The sequence below is a fragment of the Lepidochelys kempii genome, chromosome 3 (assembly GCF_965140265.1).
Source record: "Lepidochelys kempii isolate rLepKem1 chromosome 3, rLepKem1.hap2, whole genome shotgun sequence".
NCBI lineage: Eukaryota > Metazoa > Chordata > Testudines > Cheloniidae > Lepidochelys > Lepidochelys kempii.
This window is the reverse complement of record NC_133258.1, coordinates 33,298,451-33,318,087: the sequence shown is the minus strand read 5'-3', so window position 1 is coordinate 33,318,087 and position 19,637 is coordinate 33,298,451. Positions and strand designations below refer to the sequence as shown.

The 19,637-nt window shown below is 45.2% G+C and overlaps 1 protein-coding gene across 2 annotated transcripts in view; it reads left to right on the top strand.

Moving 5' to 3' along the window:
• Positions 1-891: 891 nt before the first annotated feature.
• Positions 892-19,637, top strand: part of RNF144A (ring finger protein 144A) — a 99,009-nt gene continuing 80,263 nt past the window's right edge. The window contains exon 1 of one of the 2 annotated variants that reach the window (XM_073336079.1): positions 892-1,213. In XM_073336079.1, coding sequence (XP_073192180.1) covers positions 1,087-1,213 — 127 coding nt within the window. In that variant the 5' untranslated portion in view covers positions 892-1,086. Of the gene's footprint in view, positions 1,214-1,741; positions 1,915-19,637 lie in introns of those variants that run through there. The other variant, XM_073336080.1, reaches the window with a different exon arrangement.

The following is a 19,637-nucleotide window of genomic DNA, read 5'->3' as shown; positions in this document are numbered from 1 at the left end:
GGGATGGTTTAATAGGCATGGGAGTCCCCGGGGGCAGTCAGGGGACAGGGAGCGGTTGGATGGGGTGGAGGTTTGGGGATGGTTTAATAGGCATGGGAGTCCCGGGGGGCAGTCAGGGGACAGGGAGCGGTTGGATGGGGCGGAGGTTTGGGGATGGTTTAATAGGCATGGGAGTCCCGGGGGGCAGTCAGGGGACAGGGAGCAGTTGGATGGGGTGGAGGTTTGGGGATGGTTTAATAGGCATGGGAGTCCCGGGGGGCAGTCAGGGGACAGGGAGCAGTTGGATGGGGTGGAGGTTTGGGGATGGTTTAATAGGCGTGGGAGTCCCGGGGGGCAGTCAGGGGACAGGGAGCGGTTGGATGGGGCAGAGGTTCGGCGGGGTCGGTCGGGGAGGGGGAACGGGGGGTTGGATAGGCATAGGAGTCCCGGGGGGCCTGGCAGGGAGTGGGGGTGTCGATAGGGGTCGGGACAATCAGGGGACAGTGGTTGGATAGGGGGTAACGTCCCGGGGGGGCAGTTAGGGGCAGGGGGGTCCCGGGGTCAGGAGGCAAGGAGCAGGGGGGTTGGATGGGTCGGGGGTTCTGAGGGGGGCAGTCAGGGGGCGGGAAGTGGGAGGGGGCGGAGGCGAGGCTGTTTGGGGAGGCACAGCCTTCCCTATCTGGCCCGCCATCCAGCTTTGCAACCCCGCTGTGGCCCTCGGGCCAAAAAGTTTGCCCACCCCTGCTCTAAACGAACCCCGCGGCTGCCTCCACGGGAGGGAGCCTTGCGGGGGCTGCAGGGGAGGCTGCATCCCGCTAGTTGTAGTGGGAGCGTGGGGTCGGCAGAGGGCGCCCCCGTGCGCGTGCTGGAAACCCAGCGCCCGCTTCCAGGCAGCCAGTCCGCGGCGGCAAAACCGCTGAAGCTTAATGGCGCCTTTGTGCTTAGATTAGCGGCTCCCTCCCGCCTCCGTCTCCACCCCTCCCCCCCCCACCTGGAAACCCCGAGCGGTGCGCACTTGGCTGCGCGGGGCAGGGGACTGGGCTCGGAGCCATGCCCGGAGCGCGGCCGCCGCCCTGCCCAGGCCGCTAAGCGTGCGGTGCATGGTCCATGCCAGCGGCCGCAGGAGCCGCGCAGGGCGCAGGAGCCGCCCGCTTTGGGGAGGCAGCCGGCCGGCGCAGGCACGGAGGCGACAGCAGCATCTCTCCTTCCCCGCCGAGGCTGCAGCGGCAGACGGGTAAGGCGGGCGGGCGGCACCCTGCGCATCCCTCCATCGCTCCGAAGGCGGGGAGGGGGCACGAACTTGGCGCTGGTACTTCGGCCAGTGGCCCCTCGGACCCAGCCGCGCGGGGTGTGTTACGGGGGTGTCAGCGCCCTAGGGCTGCCCCAGGTGGGGTTGTAGGGTAGGCCACTGTGTGGGTGTCGGCGCCCAGCACCCAGAGGGTACGTGGGGGATCTGGGCCTCTCCTGCCCTCTTTTCCTCCACGCCCGCGGTGAATGCCTTGCCGTGAGCCGCGGCGTCCTCGGGCTGTTTCGCGCCCCCGCCGCAATCGCGCCGGAGAGAGGCGAGGGTGCATTGTGTGTGTGTGTGTGTGTGACTTCACCATTGCCGCCGCCGCCTGTCCCAGCGGCACTGGCGTCCACTCTTCTTGTGACTCCACTGAATTGCTGCGACTGCCCGGGGTCCTTTTTGTCCAGCCCCCCCCCCCTTTCCCCCGCCCCACCCTCTGCATCTCTGGCCCCAGAAGCAGGCAGGTGTGGGGCGGGGGCTGGGGTTTGCACAAGTCCAGCCGCAGGAGGAAGATGCAGCCTGGCGGGCGCTGCCGCCTCTGGTACTTTGCTATCTCGGTTCCACCCGGCTTGTTAGCGAGGAAGAAGCAGCGAGACTCTCTCTCGGGTTAATCCTTTCAATCGACAGGTTTTCTGCAGGAAAAAAAGGCAAGAGCCGCCAACCCTTGGCCCTGCCTGGAGTTGTGAAGTGTGTGTGTGTGAGGGGGGGAGGGGTGGCTGTCTGGAGGGTGTGGGGGGCTAGGGTCATATTTTTTGTGTGGGTAGGGGGCTGGGTGGTGACCCCTCCACCTCTCTGATCCCTTTGTGCTGTGTCCAGCTTTCTGTTATCCAGGGAGGTTTTATTTTGCTGCCCCCAGCCTTCTCCACCTGTGTCTAGTGCAGGTGGGTTGTGATCGTATGAACAAGGTAATGTACCTTTGTGCTGCTGGTAGTGGGGGGTGCAGATTTCTTGTAGGGAGCCGGTTCCCAGGCTTAACAACCCCAGAATAGGCAGAGAGTCTCAAATTATGGTGGAAAGAAGAGAGTTCCTGTGTGTCTGTGTGGCCACGTCCTCAAGGGAACAAAAAACTGGCAGGCTCCATGCACACTCCAGTCCTGGCTCTCTAATCCAAGCCATGACAGCTCCACTCACTGTGAACTCTGTTGCTGCTTAGGATCATCTGCTATTCTTGGTGTCCATGTTTTAAACAAAGCCTTATGAAAGGGCTTGCAGGAAACCCATCCTGTGTCACCGAGGGCAGTTAGTGATTGCATTAGGGAGAGCTGGTTGTAGGTAGGGTGGGGGAAGGAAGAAATGAGGCTGCCTCGTGTGTTGTGCAGTGCTACTCTGAGCCCCTTTTGTCCATGGCTGTTCAACTATGTGTTCTTTCTGTGCTGGCTGGCACCTAGGACACAGTTATTTAATGTTGTAGGTCACCATAGGGTGTTTCAAATCCACTTACATAAAGGGCTCTATTTAAGTCTACACACCCGCGGTACAAGTATGAGCTCCTGTCACTGGTTTGGGGTCTTTTTTACAAGAAATTAAAAATAAATGTTTCTGTTAATGAGATCTTTCTGTTGTAATATTCTCCTTTTGTACAACAAGTCTCAAAGAACTATGAAGGTGTGTTGACTTTTTCTTTGCCAGAAATGGTATTATTTCAGTTTAAAGAACCTCTGGCAAAGGCTGTTCTATTCTAGAGGCATTACCAAACTATAACAGCTATTATGAAAGATATAATAAATGAGGAAACATTGCTACAGATGGTATAGCTCACAGAGGCTATTTACAGGAACTGTAACTAAAAAAAACCCTGATCATACTCCGCACTTATTAACACTTATTTATCTTCTGTGATATGATGCTTAGAGATAACTAAACCATTTCAGAACAGTTCTGTATCTTGAAGTAAGGAGAGCCACCTATTACTGAATAGTGATTGGAACAAGTCTCTCATGGGGGATTAAAAAGCATGAATCCTCCTGAGGTATGGACAGCAGTTCCTTTTTAGCCAACATTTTGGGGGCGGGGGGGGGAGTTTGGCTGGTTTTGGGTTATAAAAGTGAAAAAAAGCAGTTTCTGAATTTTTCCCCCCACTGGTACAAAAGTGATACTGTCCTTAATCTTATCAACACAGGAATAAGAAGTAACCAGATCGTAACTAGCCTGATTTTTCTGAAAGGCTTAGCACCCTCAAATTCCTTTGAAAAAGGCAGGCACTGTATGTAGAACTTGCCTATGGACCATTGAACTGATGAGGGATGAAAACAGACATTAGCCATTTGAATTTCCACCATATTCCTAGATGATCAGTCTCTTCCTTTTGTGAAACAAATTGTTTGAGCTTTACAGTGATAATTTATGAATGATGGACTGATTTTTGGTTTGTGTACATGGTGAAATGATTTTGGCTTCATTTGTTGTTTACTTGTGGTGTCTAATCTGGAAGTGTTTCCTGCTGAATTTACAGGTTTTCTTGAAATCTCTCTCTAATCTTTTTTGTCAAGTACTTTGTGATCCTGTGTGTGAAGAATGCTATTAAAAATATCAAAAGTGTCATTTAGAGGAATATTGTCATTGAATATTTTTTAAATTGACTGACCTGTAAAAGTTCCGGTTCATAGACCTCCCTTTAAATACTATATTTTGGATTTTTAGAAATGCCTTTGAAAGAAAATGTTGTAAGGGTTTTTCTGCTCCGATATTTTTACAGCAAGGGAGAATTTGATCAACTAACTGACGGTGCATTTAGTGGATCTATGAAATTGACTATATTTGAAGTGTTATTATTTACCTAAAGTAAACAAACCAAAAATAAGGGGTGGGGAAGGCTTTTTTCTCTTGTAGTAAATGTAGGTGTTACTTGAAATACATTTTTCAGACAGAAATATATTTTGTCCAAAATTATGTCTCATTATATTCTTGTGCAATCTGTGTACCATTCCAGACGATCAAAACTCCTCCTTCCAGACTGGCTAGCAGTCGTGCTTTGGAGATGAGATAAAGAAAGGGACAAATCTTTCTTTCTTTGAGGACAATGAGTTTTGCTGCTGATTTCAATGGGAAAAAAATTAGGCCAGAAGTATATGTCTGGTGCATGCTTTATTTCACCGTTAGTTTTACCACTGTCCTAGAAGTAATCTTTCCTACGTCTGTATCTTTGTATTCTATTATGCCAACATTAATGTGTAATTTGACATATTTACTGATCCAAAGTACAGGTCACAATGAATATATTTACAATAACAAAACATACCACGTGTGTGTGTGTGTGTCTCTCTCTTTATTTGTGTATATATATGTATATATATAAAATACACACACAAACACGACTGCCAGATTGTAGATTAGTTGTAGATACTGCCACAATGAATGTGAGGCCGATAAACTTTGATTTTAAGCTAATAAAAGGTGTTTTCTTTGTGTTTGGACAGTTTGGTAGTAGATTATTTTTTTTCCCACACCAACACTGGTAGTTATTGGGCTAGATTGTCTCTGTGTTTTATATTATGCTAGGTACCCATATACTTTTGGGTATGAGGCACCCTATTAATACTGTTAATTATGTCCACTTTTAAGCTTAAAATATACAAAGCATATATTATAAGGGAACCATTTTGAAAATGACAAATATCTAGTTGGCTGTTATTACTACTTGTTCTAAAATCTTTTCCTGTATCGGATTCTGTGGTTGTATTACATTATGAACACTTCTTACAAGATTTGACATCTATCCCCCAAGTAAACTCTCAGCCTTGTATTGTTGACTTAGGCATCAGTTTTGGCTGCACAAAACATATGGTGGTAAGAATGGTGCTAGTGTATCTAGTGTTATCTAGAAAAGGCCCACAGACCTTTCTTGGCCTGGGAGAGGCCTTCTCCCGTTGGACTTCTCAGTGCTGATCCATTGCAAAAACTAACCCTGATCCTACAAATGGAACCCCCCAGGCAGATCCTTTCATCCTCATGGATCTGATTGCAGATTTAGGGCCTAAATGTGTTCCATCAGCTGTTACATTTCTTACCATCATGAAAATTAGGCTGCAGTATTAATAGTGTGTGTATGTGTGTGGTTTCTTGACCACATTGTTTTCAGTTTCCTTTTATAACTCTCAAACTGCACAAACCAATTATAACCTAGCACAACACTTACTCAGTGTCAGTGGTTTAATAATTCTACTGTATAGTACTTGGCCTATTGTCAATTGCTGTTTTTATAAACAGGCTGTGTCTCTAACTAGCTGTGCAGAAGTGAGTCAGTGGTGTGGTGTTCATCTCCGTTTGAGCTGGTGAGATCCTTTCTGAAGGAGGACAGACTAGATGATCATAACGGTCCCTTACACTAGCCTTAAAAGCTATGACCTTGGTACAGCTTTTGGATACATGGTAGCCACACTGCGTTCACATTGCACCAGTAATGGGAGTGGTTTTCTGCTTCTAGAAGCCATTTACATGAATTCATGTTAGCTATGCCACAACCCTTCAATGTACACTGTCTATGAATGCTGGAGCAGTCAGAGAATGTTTTCAGAATGCAGACTTTCAGCTAGCCCCTTTAAGTGTTTGCAGATAGTGAACTTTCTAATCACACCAGAGTTCATAGATATTAAGGTCAGAAGGGACCATTATGATCATCTAGTCTGACCTCCGGCACAATGTAGGCCACAGAATCTCACCCACCCACTCCTGCGATAAACCTCTCACCTATGTCTGAGCTACTGAAGTCCTCAAATCATGGTTTAAAGACTTCAAGGAGCAGAGAATCCTCCAGCAAGTGACCTGTACCTCATGCTACAGAGGAAGGCGTAAAACCTCCAGGGCCTCTTCCAATCTGCTCTGGAGGAAAATTCCTTCCTGATCCCAAATATGGCGATCTGCTGGGAAATCAGGAAGGAAAAGAGAGAGGTAGTGAGAGAAATAAAATAATGAGTAGCCATAAAGAGAGGAAGGCATCCGAGGACCAGCATGGTCCTGGGCTCTAGAGAGGTAGCAGTAATTGCCGCATCCCTTCTGTGACATCACTTCCATCTTGTTACTGGAAAATGAGATCCATGATATGTGAGGGGTAGTCACTTGCTGGGAGTCTTCTTCATTGAGGTCTTTTTCATTGAGGTCTTCAGTTATGCTGTCCTGTGGGCACCACCGCAGCAGTTAAATGTGACCATCTCCTATGGTATCCAATAGAAACATGTACTAAATACGCCATCATAAGTTACTAAATAGCTATTTCCTCCCCTCCAGTTTTCTACATACCGCATAAAGGAACTTTCCTCCAGGAGTCCCCTCCCTAAGTGCCAGGAAGAAAAGATGGGGCCTTGCAGTGTGTCTGGAAGATGATCAGATCTGGACTCTGGTAGACCAAGGGGGAAGCAAGTGCAGGTCTCTCTCTTCTGTACTGAGGGGAGCTCCAGTTTGAGTGCCTCCCCTGACCACAGTGCTCTGGCTGTACTGCACATGGTGGGAAACAGACTCTTAGGGTACTAGATCCCAAACTACTTCAGTTTTTAAAGGTTAAATAAATATGTTGAGTTCCTATGGAAATTTGCTGGCAGCCTATTCACACCTGAAGCACTGGGGTTATGTGCTGCCAGACAAAACTCCACTCAGAAAATTAGCCAGCTCATTCAGTAACAGCTTCAGTTCCTGTGGTCTCAAACAATAACCCCTGGTAGAGTACATCACAGTCCTCTGATCTTGAAGTGATAAGGGCATGGATAACTTACAGCAAGGTCCGTATCCTGTACCCTGTGAAGACTGTCACCGTCTGATCTAGGTGGAGCTCAGCTCTCAGACTTCATCCACACCTCAGTCTCTAACAGACACTAAGTCATTTGCATGAACAGGATTGGTTGAGTGTTGGTTGATGCTGTTAACACAGTGCAGTCCCTTAGTGTGAACTCAGTTTTGCAGGTATAAGGATGCTTATGTCAGTATAGCTTATTCCCGTGAAGTACTAAAGTCTAGTTTTTCAAGACATGATGCCTTCAGATAAGGCTTTTATGGCCCCAAAAGGAAAAGGGTTGTTTTCTAAAATTCTTTTAATCCTATGTTTCCTGCTACCTTTTCCTGAGAGAGTCAATGCCCTGGCAATTTTTGTTTTGTTTTTCTCCAAGTCTTCCACCTGATATTAAGAGTTACACTCATCTAGTCAGAAGTCTGAATCAATGCCATATGACTTGAGGCAATCCAACTATCTAACGAGCTTGAACTTTTAATTGTCATTACCAACATCAGAGTGTTTACATTCAGTCCATACAGTTTAAGAAACAATGCAAAAAAACTTTTCTCAAATAAATTAGAATTATATGGTAACTTCCTTTTATTTTTCACCTTTTTGTGACTATTCCGAGTGTTGAAAAAGAAGCTAATTATTTAACTGTTAACTAAGCTCTAATCTGAGCACTGTATCATTCCGAGTCAGCGCGATGATCCAAAAATACTTTATAAAATAACAGAGGAGAAGAAAGTGGCTGTTTTCCCACCTAGGTGTATTACAATAGAGGGTACAGTATTTACCTTCCACCCCCTCCTTGCCTTTGCTGATGTGGGCATTTGTAATAGTGTTTTTTCTGAGACCCCCACACAGAATTCTCCTTGTAGCTGTCTCCCTTGAAGGTTAGTCCCTGAATCTGGGACATGGCTCTGCTTAGTGTTCTTTCTCTACTCATGAATTCAGTTTGTTGTATTTCCCTCTTTTAAACTCTGTGTGCTCATTTGCACAAACAAGATGATCGGTCTATGGCCCTGTCATTTCAACTGCTCAGTCTCACACACTGGCATCTGTTGAATACTAAATTTTTTTTCTTTCATTATTTTTTAACATTAATTTGGTAACAAAGAAGGAAGAAGATGCTAAAGCATTCATGCATTTCCAGTCACGTATCCAGAGCATTCTGGGTAAACTTCCCTGCCCATTTCATTTGCACTTGTTTGGATTGCTAATGTAGGGCCAAATCTTGTCTGGACTTAACCTGGATAACCCAACTGACTTAATGGGTGTAGATGAGGGAAGGTGTAGAACAAACTTGAGTAATGTCATACTGGGTACCTTGTTTAATTAGATGGAGGGCAAGTGATCCATATTTAACTGTTCTTAATCTTTCCTTGTAAATCAGTCTCTCCAACTTGCTTACCAGTTCTGTTCCTCTTCTCTGATCTCCTTAACATTTGTTAATATCTCATCCTAAGATGCCCAGGAATTCCAAAAGCAATCATTCTTCCATATTCTAACTCAAAGTATTAGGTTATGGTTAAGGATACGATCCTGTCATGGAGGTCATGGATTCCATGACTTTCTGGGACCATTGTGACTTCTTCTGGGGCAGGGCTGGAGCAGCTGTTAGCCCCAGGGCTGCTGGAGCAGTGGCCCCCCAGGGCTGAAGCAGCAGCTGGGGTTGGGTTAGCCCCTCTGGGGCGGGGGCAGCAGTGGTTAGCCCCTGCTGCAGGAGCAGTGGCAGGGCTGGAACAGCTGCAAGCCCCTGGCTGTGTTCTGTTTGTCTTCCTCTCCCCCACCTCAATATTTTTGATAAAAATCAGGGACCAGTCGCAGGCTTCCATGAATTTTTGTTTATTGCTCATGACCTGTCCCTGATTTTTACTAAAAATACCTGTGACAGAATCTCAACCTTATTTATGGTTGTACTAGCCATGGCTAGGCAGTGACTGGAAAACATTCTGCCTTTGGGGGTGCTTAGAGAATGAGAATACCTCTGTGAGTACTGAGGCATGGTGGACAAACACAGGAGAGGAAAGGTGGTCAATTGGGTAGGACATTAGCCTGGCCCTTGAGGCACCTGGGTTTGATTCCGTACTTTGCCACAGGCTGCCTGTGTGACTTTGAGCATATCACTTAGGCTCTCTCTGCCTCATTTTCCCCAGCTGTAGTTTGCGGATAATAATACTTCCCTAGACCATCGGGCTGTTGTGAGGATAAATGCATTAAAAGTTGTAAGGCACTGAGATATTACACTAATGAAGGATGTGACAACTTCTTCTCCCTTAAGAGAGTGGCATGTGTTGCCCTGTACAATCAATGGTGTGGAAGGGTCATGACTAGTGTTCCACCCATCCGTGCTCCTTTTGCTATCTAGTACTAGTGGACGTGCTGTGGATCCATCTTTTTCCACTTGGGGAGAGCAAGTTTCTGAGTGCTCGCACTGTGGTGCTCAAGGGAGATGGGCATTCCTTTTGACCTGGGCAAGAGCTGCCAAAATCTGGCCCAAATAATTTTGCTATCCCACTCCTCATTATCTTGTTACCATTAAAAGTGTTAGGTATAGGCACCAATATCATCTCTTCTTCCCTTTTTATGGACTTGATTCTCCACTACCATGCATCTTGTGAAATCATTTAAACCTGTGCAAAGTGAGAGTAAGACTCTACCAAGCCAGAGCACGCATGTGACACCCACTTGCACAGGTTTAAATGGCTGAGAGTCCTCCCTCCAGGTTTCATAAAATTCTCTAAGCAATTAATCGTCTTTTAGGAGAAAAATTCTAGTTCCTCTTGCTTGTTACGCGCTCTCCTTGCATCTCTGAAAAGACACTTTTAGCACAATAATAACCCACTTCTGAGTCGTTCTCTTTTGTTTCAGGATGGCATTCTATTTAAAACTTGTTGGAAGACTAGTTTTATAGGGAACAATGCAGTGTAACTGGAGTGCGCGTTAAATGTTTAACTTAAAATCAAGCTATGACAAATCCTTAGAAGACATGTAAGTCTAAAGCGTGCGATCTTCTTAGCAAATTGTCAGTTAGTGCTAAATATTTTCCCCAGTCATTTAACATTTCCATTAACTCCTCAAATAGTTGAAGTTCAAAGATTTGAATGAAGCTTAACACGTCTGGTTGGTGTTCCCTGTCTTTTGATTTAGGCTAGCTACTATTAAACATTATTTTATTTCCTGATATTTCTTCTTACTATTGTTAATAGCAAACGGATTCTCCAGGGTGGCTCTTGTTACCCAGAAAGTATTGTTTTTGCTTAATCTCTTTGCAGGCTGCCACAGTGCTGGCCTCCAAGCCAAGACAGAGCTGCTTCCTTTGCTTTGTCCTGCCTGGTCAGCATTGTGTCGAATTGCCCCAGCCAAAGACAACAGTTCTTGTCAGTCAGTAACAGGAAGAGGCAAACCGTTGTATCAGGGACAGTGCAACCAGCAGATGTTAATAATAGCAGTGCCCCGTTTCCCTGATAGGCAAAGCTGGTACTGGTAGCTGTTTGGAAGGGTGAAGGAGTAGGAGGGTCATACAGGATCTCTGCTTTTCTCTCTTCGTCTGAATTTCTTTTTATTTCGTCCTTTGAGTTCCCATGTTGGGCTGACCCATCTTCCGGCTGAAGAGGGCTGGGTGTGTCTGTCAGGATTCAGCTGATTCCACTCTTGACCTGTTAAAGAGGAGTGAGAGGGTTTTGTCTTGTACTGCCATTCTGTCAGTGGCAGGACAAACATTTAAAAATTCATTAATGAGATGGTGGAGTGGACTTGTGGAAGGAAAGGAGTAATAAGAGAATATGCATCTGTACTTATCGCTGATGGAGCCAGCTATAGTTAACATTTAAATCCAGATGATCTCCAGAATGTTAGGGAATTGCTTCATTTGTTCATGTATGAGACACCTGTCAGGTAGCAGTAACATGGGAAGCATCCAGTCATCCTAGCCTTACTAATATTTATGACACATGTTAGGGTGTGTTTTAGCTGAGTTCGGTATGAACAGGTCTCTTGGTGACTGAGTAAATTCTTGTTCTTTGTCCAACAAACACTCTTTATGGTCAAAACTGGTACATTTAGAGGAAACACCTGTTCAGTAGACTTGCAGTCCCAAGCTTTAAATGAAGGATGGTCCAATGGTTAAGACACTATCCCAGGGCTTGGGGGAGACAGATTCAGTTCCCTTCTCTGACACAGACTTGCTGTGGGACCTTGGGCTTCTCATTTAGTCTCTCTTTGCCTCAATTTCCATCTGTAAAAATGGGGATAATAGCACTTTCCTATCTTATAAGGGGTTGTGAGTATAAATCCATTAAAGTTTGAGGTGCTCAGATACTAGGGTGGTGGAGGCCATATATGTACGTACCTTAGATACATCTCATTTAAAGATTTCTGATAGGGAGTGTCTTTTGAGCTTTAATTTTTGTGGTCCCCTCACTGGCTTTGTAGCATAACTAGCAAACACTAATCTCAGTTCTTTCCTGACACATACAAGTCAAGGACATCGGTAAAACTATATAGTCCCGAACTGCTCTAGGAACAATGGGCCTGTAGTTTCCGCTGCCTTACGGTTTGTGTATTGTGTAGTCATCTTCACCAATGCAAAGTGTGTGTGTAGACCACTAGCAAATGGGAATCGTCCACTCACTCACACCAGCAGTAGCTTTACACCTGCTTTGCACAAATGTGGATGACCACATGTGGTGTAAAGAAGTGGAAAATTGGGGCCCAAAGCTTATCTAATGCAAAAGAGCCACATAAAGAAAGGCATCTTGTACCCTTTCAAAAGCTAGAAAACAATAACAAAAGTGTGTGTGTGGAGGGAGGCGGGGGGAGGGAGGTGCCAGAGGTGATGTCTGCCTCCAAGCTCTGCTGTAGCTGTGTTTTTGGAGTGGTGACTGAAACGGGAGAGAGCTACTTCTCCCCTCATATGCTTGGAGACAACAGAATCGTGGGGGAGAGAGATGTGTGTGGAAGCCACTGTCCTCCATGAAGGACAGCTCTCTCCTAATTGACAACACTAAGGAGAAGATCCTCCTCCAGGTTGCTTCGTTGACTTCAGTGGAGCTACCCCGATTCACAACAGTGAAGACCTGGCCCTATGGGCCCATTTGAATTATCCACTCTTTTTCCTCTCTCACTTTCACCTTCCTTCTCAAACTATCCCAGTGTTTGTATGGTAGAAAATTGCAGATTGCCTTTCAGTTTCCCCTGCTAAAATATATCCCAGCTCTTATTTCCCATTAGTGGGTGAGCCCCCCTTTTGAACTTAACGTTTTATTTACAAAAGGTATATTTGTGATGTTAAGAACTAGGCTTTGCTTGTTTCCTGTTAAAAACAGTAAAGGGTATAAACGAGTTAAGAAAATACAGTGGCTTCTATTTGATTTATTTATATTTAAGATGGAACTTTCCTTGAATACCAAGATCAGGATGCTCAATGTATATATGTATCAGTAGTTGTGGAAGAGATGATCACAGTAACTGTATCTGCTGCTGTAGCACCAATGAATACTTAAGGATTCTAAGCAAAAATGGAGAATTAACTATCCTTTTAATCATTAATATGCTTCCAGTCATTTCATTTTAATATGGCTGCAGTGTTGGGAACTCTGTGTAGAGATCAGAAAATGTTTCCTAAGTTGCCTGAGAACTCTTCCAAATGTAGTATTCCCATATGTTCTCTAAAGTAGCTGCATCTCCAACAAAAACAAACAAACAAGCCCTCTCCCTCCCCCTACCCCTTTACTGTATTTTCATTCATCAGTCCTGGACATTGAAACAAGGAGAGTTGGACAGTTTAAAGATGAAGGGTATCGTATAGTATTTAATTAGGTTATTTCAATAAGATACTTTATCTGCTATTCTTGAGGCTTGGGAGTGTTAACTAAGCTATGCTATTTTCTTAGCTTCATTACAAATTCCTCAGCAATCAAAGAATGATGGGCACGTAGTGTTTTTTTTCCCTAACACAATGTGTTTTGGCAATGTCTTCTATTCTGGGTATATACCACATAAGCAAAGCGCATACTGTAAATACAAAAGGAGTGGCTGCAAGGCAATCTGTCTGAATAGAAACAAGAACACTGGACATCTGATGCACGTTAAAAATTCAGATACTGTATTATCTAAGATGCAAGGACTTTATACACATGTGTAAAAGGCATACCCTCCCAGGGGCATATGATAGAGAGAAAGAAAGGGACCTTTTCTTCATCTGGGACTGTCCAGTGCTCCGCATGATGGTTGACAAAGGTTAATTGGGGCCTTTGGTTGCTATCATGGTATAGATGTATAACAGCAGACTGTGCAGAGAGGGTAAAAAATTATTTAAAATTACCCCATTTGTAACGATCTGATACGATGATTATGGGGTGGAGGGGCAGGATGCTTCAGAACTCTGATTACTTCCCTCCACTTTTCTGCCTCCTCCTTTTGCTGTTCCCTGTCCCAGTTCTTTCTTTGGCTATATAGGACTGAACGGCACTGTTTTCAGAGCTCACTAATGTCACTTCTTAATTGGCTAATAAAGAGTTAATTGCTTTGGTAATTGGAAGTATTCTCCTTTTCTGCTTCCCACAGTCTGCTTCAGGCTAGGCATTCTGCCATCCAGTAGTTCCTTGTCCAAATAGCCTAGAGAATGAGGTACCAGGATCAGCACCAGTACTTAGTACCTATGCTGTGTCTTCATTCTTAATTGGCCACCATGCTAATTTAAGCTCTGACTATATCTTCCACCCTCCAAAAATACCCAAACGATCATTCATTTAGAGTTAAGATTGTTAAACTGCATATTCTGCCAAATCCAGCAACAAAAACGAAGGAAATGAGCAACTAAGCCTTTCAATATTCCCTCACCACTTACCCATCCCTTCCATTTCTCAACCTCAACTACCTCCTGCCACCATCCACAGCTCTCACACCCCCATCCTTAACTTGAGGAACCCATCATATGGGCCATGTTCAAGTGTTTCGATGGTTAACTTAGGGCATGTCTAAACTTACCAGTAGATCAGCACTGCTGCAATAGATGCAGCAAGTGTCGATTTAGTGGGTCTGGTAAAGACACGCTAAATCGATGGGAGCGCACTTTTCCATCAATTTCTGTATTCCACCTCCCCGAGAAGCATAAGGGAAGTAGACGGGAGATGCTCTCCCGTTGACAGAGGGCAGTGTAGCCACCACGCTAAGTGGATCTAACTATGTCGACTTCAGTTATGTTATTCACGTAACTGAAGTTGTGTAACTTCGATCGATTTACCACAGTCGTGTAGACCAGCCCTTACTGTTGAAGTGGCTCGTATAAATGAGTTATGCATGTGGTTAGTAGAGGTGTGTGTACATTGTGTCAGATTGCAAAGGGGGCTGAGAGGGACTTTTTTTCCTCTAACATGCATGAAAAGGTATGTGAGGTGGAGGTCACTCCGAATCTGAAATCAGCCCACAAAGCAAAGCTCTTGTATAGAACCTTCCACTTGAGGGTCTTGGAGCATTTTGTAAATATCATTGATTTAATCCTTCTGATGCCCACTGGAGATGGGTAGTTATCCACTCTTACAGATGAGGAAACCAAGGCATAGAGGTTAAGGCCGTAATGTAAATGTTGGTTTTCCACTTGCGACATCTAAGGCCTGATTATCAGAAGTGCTGAGCACCCACAACTCCAAATAAAATAAGCAGACGCTTCATGTGGTCAACACCTTTTGAAAATCAGGCCTTAGGCATGTCTGTTTGGGCACCCAAAATTCACTGAGATTTAAAACCATAGACCTAAGTGTATTGCTGAATGGCACACAGGAAGTCTGTAGCAGAATAGGGAATAAAACCTGTATTATTCAACTCCCACTCCTGTCATAAGTCCATTGTCCTCGGCTGATGATTGCAACATCTTTGCTGAAGACAGTTATTTAGTATAAAAACTGGGGGGAAAGGGAGCACCAAGTGTTCAGAGTGCCTTAGTTCTGCAGTTGCATTGAGGGGCCGACCAATCTAAATACTGAAGCTGCAAGAGGTGAGTATATTTCAAAGGGAGACCATGTTCCACCATGTGCAGCCTCTTGCTTGACCACATGATGCAAAGGCACCCTGCAAGCAACTGAGCCAAGTTTCTTGTCTTAAGTTCCCTGTAAGCTGTGCAGCCGTGCAGCAGGCTGTCAAGGGCTGCACAGGCAGGGAAAGGCGCCTCTGCCCTGGCATGGCCCAGCCCCCCTGGAACTACTGTGGCCAGGGAAAGGTGCCTCTCTCACCCGGCCCCGAGCTGCTGCAGTGAGAGAGGGCTGGGGGGAGTCCTTTCTCCCTGGGGCAGCCTGCACCTCAAACCCCTCATTCCCGGCCCCACCCCGAGGCCCCTCCCACACTCCAGAGCCTTCACCCCTAGGCAGAGCCCTCACTGCCTGCACCCAATCCTCTACCCCAGCCCTGAGTTCCCTCCCGTACCCTGAACCACTCATCCCTAGACCCACCCCAGAGCCTGCACCCCCAACCAGAGCCGTCATCACCCCCACACTCCAATCCTCTGCCCTAACCCTGAGCCCCCTCCCGGACCCCAATCCACTCATCCCCAGACCCACTCCAGCGCCCGCACCCCCAGCCAGAGCCCTCACCCCCCCGCACCCCAAGCCGCTGCCCCAGCCCTGAGCCCCCTCCCACACTCTGAACCCCTTGGCTCCACCCCCACTACACATCACCTCCATATTGGTGCACATAACAAAATTCATTTCACATATGGACATAAAAAATTAGAGGGAACACTGTTCTTGTGTGCTTTTTATTTTGGCTTTTTCTCAACAGGCACAATTGGGATCTTGAAACACCTTATAAGGTGACAGCATGTGGGAAGCTTCTTTTTGCCTCAGAGAATATCTTTGGTCACCTATCCAAAACTCTCACCATAAATCAGTGACACTCAACCTTTCCAGACACTGTACCCCTTTCAAGAGTCTGATTTGTCTTGTGTATCTGCAAGTTTCTCCTCACTTGAAAACTACTTGCTTACAAAATCAGACAGAAAGATACAGAAGTGTCGGAGCATACTATTACTGAAAAATTGCTTACATTCTCATTTTTACCATATAATTATAAAATAAATCAATTGGAATATAAATAGTGTACTTACATTTCAGTGTACAGTATATAAAGCCGTATAAACTAATCATTGTCTGTATGAAATTTTAGTTTGTACTGACTTCTTTAATGCTTTTTATGTAGACTGTTGTAAAACTAGGCAAATAGCTAGATGAGTTGATGTACCCCCTGGAAAACCTCTGCATATCCCCCGCAGTACACGTACCACTGGTTGAGAACCACTGCCATAAACAAATGGTGCAAAAAGGCCAATTTAGGAGATGAAGGCAGTGCAGATGTGGAAAAAGAAATGTTCACTACTTAATTTCAAGATAGTTTGGGACTAACTCTCACAATCCCTAAACAGGCAAAAGTCCCACCTACATCAACAAAATTATGAATGCTCTTCTTCCATAATATACTCACCTCTCTTCCAGCACTGCCTCACCATTCCCACCATCTGGCTTATGCACTGCCTGCTTTTGGTTTGGATATAGTCACGGATTTGCTCCTCTAACAATGCCACTGCTAAAAACTCTTCCATAAAGATGGTCTGTGGTTGAACAGGAGTTGCCCTTGTATCTCCCAGCAACCCAACCAACAATCTGTGTGTGTTAAGTTCCCAATGTGTTGAATCCCTTACAGTTTTTTCTGTTTAAGGACTGCAGGAGTGTGGGCCCGAGTATTTAAAGTGAGAATATGAAGATTCTTCTTTTCAATTTTTCCCCCTTCATACATTTAACAGTAACTGTGCTGAATGTAAATTTCCAAGTCTTCAACCTTTGATTTTCCCTTATTAATGACTATTAGAAAGAGGCTGTATTAATAACAATGTAGAATTATAGATTAGGCTGATAGCCTCTTAAATACATGTTTAGTGTTTTAAATGGAGAGCTGCTTTTAGGTGCATTTCTAAATGGTTGGAGAGACTTGCTGTAAAACAGCTCATACAATTTCTATTATGTTGGCCATGCTGTACCACTTGACATTTCCCTTCAAATGTCAGTTAAATTCTTCTAATGTTTTGCCGTGAAGCACTTAGTTATCAAACCCTCTGAGAAAATCAGTTTTCTATTTAGTGTTGGGCTCTTAACAAACCTGAGATGGGCATTCTGCATGTTCCATCAGCAAAGCAGCTGATATTTGCTCAACTTTGTGGCAGTCAGGGAGAGGCATGCCAGAATCAGAAGCATATTCAGAACCTTCTCGAGCAGGAAAATGTCAAGGACTGATTTCATTATTTTAAGGATGGTGCTCAAATATTTATTCTTTGCAAGGGAAAAACAAAGACAGGAAAGCCATTGTTCATTCCCACTTCTTAGCGCAAGGTGTGTCACAAACTAAGGGGAAAAATCATTTGCTAGTAAGTGCTTAATTGTCTGTGCTTTGCTACTGTGCATAGTAGAGTAAAACCAGTTCTAAATGCAACCAGCCCTTTTCAGGAATCTAAAAGAAAAGCATTTTTCTTCTGTCTGCACCCATGAGAATGTAGGGAGTTCTAACAATTGTTACATTCAAGAAAAAGCTATTCATTATACCTCCTGACATATCACGTTGTGGCAGTTGTGTATTTCTCTACTCCCAATATGCACAAGCTCAGGTACGCTTATTTTGAGATATTAATATGAATGGATCCATTAAAATATCTTTGAGCTTTTCTGTCCTCTTGATTTTTTAAAATATAAAGTACCCCCCTTCTCATCTGACAAAAAGCATCTTATTGTCATGAATCAGCCAGATGAGTAACCATGCCGCTGTTGTACTTGCTGTCAGAGTAAATATTATTCAGTTAATGCTGGGAGATATTGAGCAAGGATTTAGAGAGGCAGAGTGTGGGTAGAATTTTCAAAAACGCTCCTTGTCATAGAATCATAGAATTTCAGGGTTGGAAGGGACCTGAAATTGAAGTTGAGCAGGGGTCATCTAGTCCAACCCCCTGCTCAAAGCAGGACCAGTCCCCAACTGAATCATCCTAGCCAGGGCTTTGTCAAGCCTGACCTTAAAATCCTCTAAGGAAGGAGATTCTACCACCTCGCTAGATAACCCATCCCAGTGCTTCACCACCCTCCTAATGAAAAAGTTTTTCCTACTATCCAACCTAAACCTCTCCCACTGCAACTTGAGACCATTACTCCTCGTTCTGTCATCTGGTACCACTGAGAACAGTCTAGATCCATCCTCTTTGGAATCCACTTTCAGGTAGTTGAAAGCAGCTATCAAACCCTCCCTTATTCTTCTCTTCTGTAGACTAAATAATCCCAGTTCCCTCAGCCTCTCCTCATAAATCATGTGCTCCAGCCCCCTAATCATTTTTGTTGCCCTCTGTTGGACTCTTTCCAATTTTTCCACATCCTTCTTGTAGTGTGGGGCCCAAAACTGGACACAGTACTCCAGATGAGGCCTCACCAATGCCGAATAGAGGGGAATGATCACGTCCCTCGATCTTCTGGCAGTGTTCCTACTTATTCAGCCCAGAATACCATTAGCCTTCTTGGCAACAAGGGCACACTGTTGACTCATATCCATCTTCTCGTCCACTGTAACCCCTAGGTCCTTTTCTGCAGAACTGCTGCCAAGCCACTTGGTCCCTAGTCTGTAGCAGTGCATGGGATTCTTCTGTCCTAAGTGCAGGACTCTGCACTTGTCCTTGTTGAACCTCATCAGATTTCTTTTGGCCCAATCCTCCAATTTGTCTAGGTCCCTCTGTATCCTATCCCTACCTTCCAGCGTATCTACCACTCCTCCCAGTTTAATGTCATCTTCAAACTTGGTGAGGGTGTAATCCGCGCCATCCGCCAGATCGTTAATGAAGATATTGAACAAAACCAGCCCCAGGACCGACCCTTGGGGCACTCCACTTGATCCTGGCTGCCAACTAGACATGGAGCCGTTGATCACTACCCTTTGAGCCCGACGATCTAGCCAACTTTCTATCCACCTTATAGTGCATTCATCCAGCCCATACTTCTTTAACTTGCTGACAAGAATACTGTGGGAGACCATGTCAAAAGCTTTGCTAAAGTCAAGGAATAACACGTCCACTGCTTTCCTCTCATCCACCGAGCCAGTTATCTCATCATAGAAGGCAATTAGGTTAGTCAGGCATGACTTGCCCTTGGTGAATCCATGCTGACTGTTCCTGATCACTTTCCTCTCCTCTAGTTGATTCAGAATTGATTCCTTGAGGACCTGCTCCATGATTTTTCCAGGGACTGAGGTGAGGCTGACTGGCCTGTAGTCCCCCGGATCCTCCTCTTTCCCTTTGTTAAAGATGGGCACTACATTAGCCTTTTTCCAGTCGTCCGGGACCTCTCCCGATCGCCATGAGTTTTCAAAGAGAATGGCCAATGGCTCTGCAATCATATCAGCCAACTCCTTTAGCACCCTGAGATGCGGTGCATCCGGCCCCATGGACTTGTGCTTATCCAGCTTTTCTAAATAGTGCTTAACCTGTTCTTTCACCAGTGAGGGCTGGTCACCTCCTCCCCATGCTGTGCTGCCCAGTTCAGTAGTCTGGGAACAAACCTTGTTCGTGAAGACGGGCAAAAAAAGCATTGAGTACATTAGCTTTTTCCACATCCTCTGTCACTAGGTCACCTCCCTCATTCAGTAAGGGGC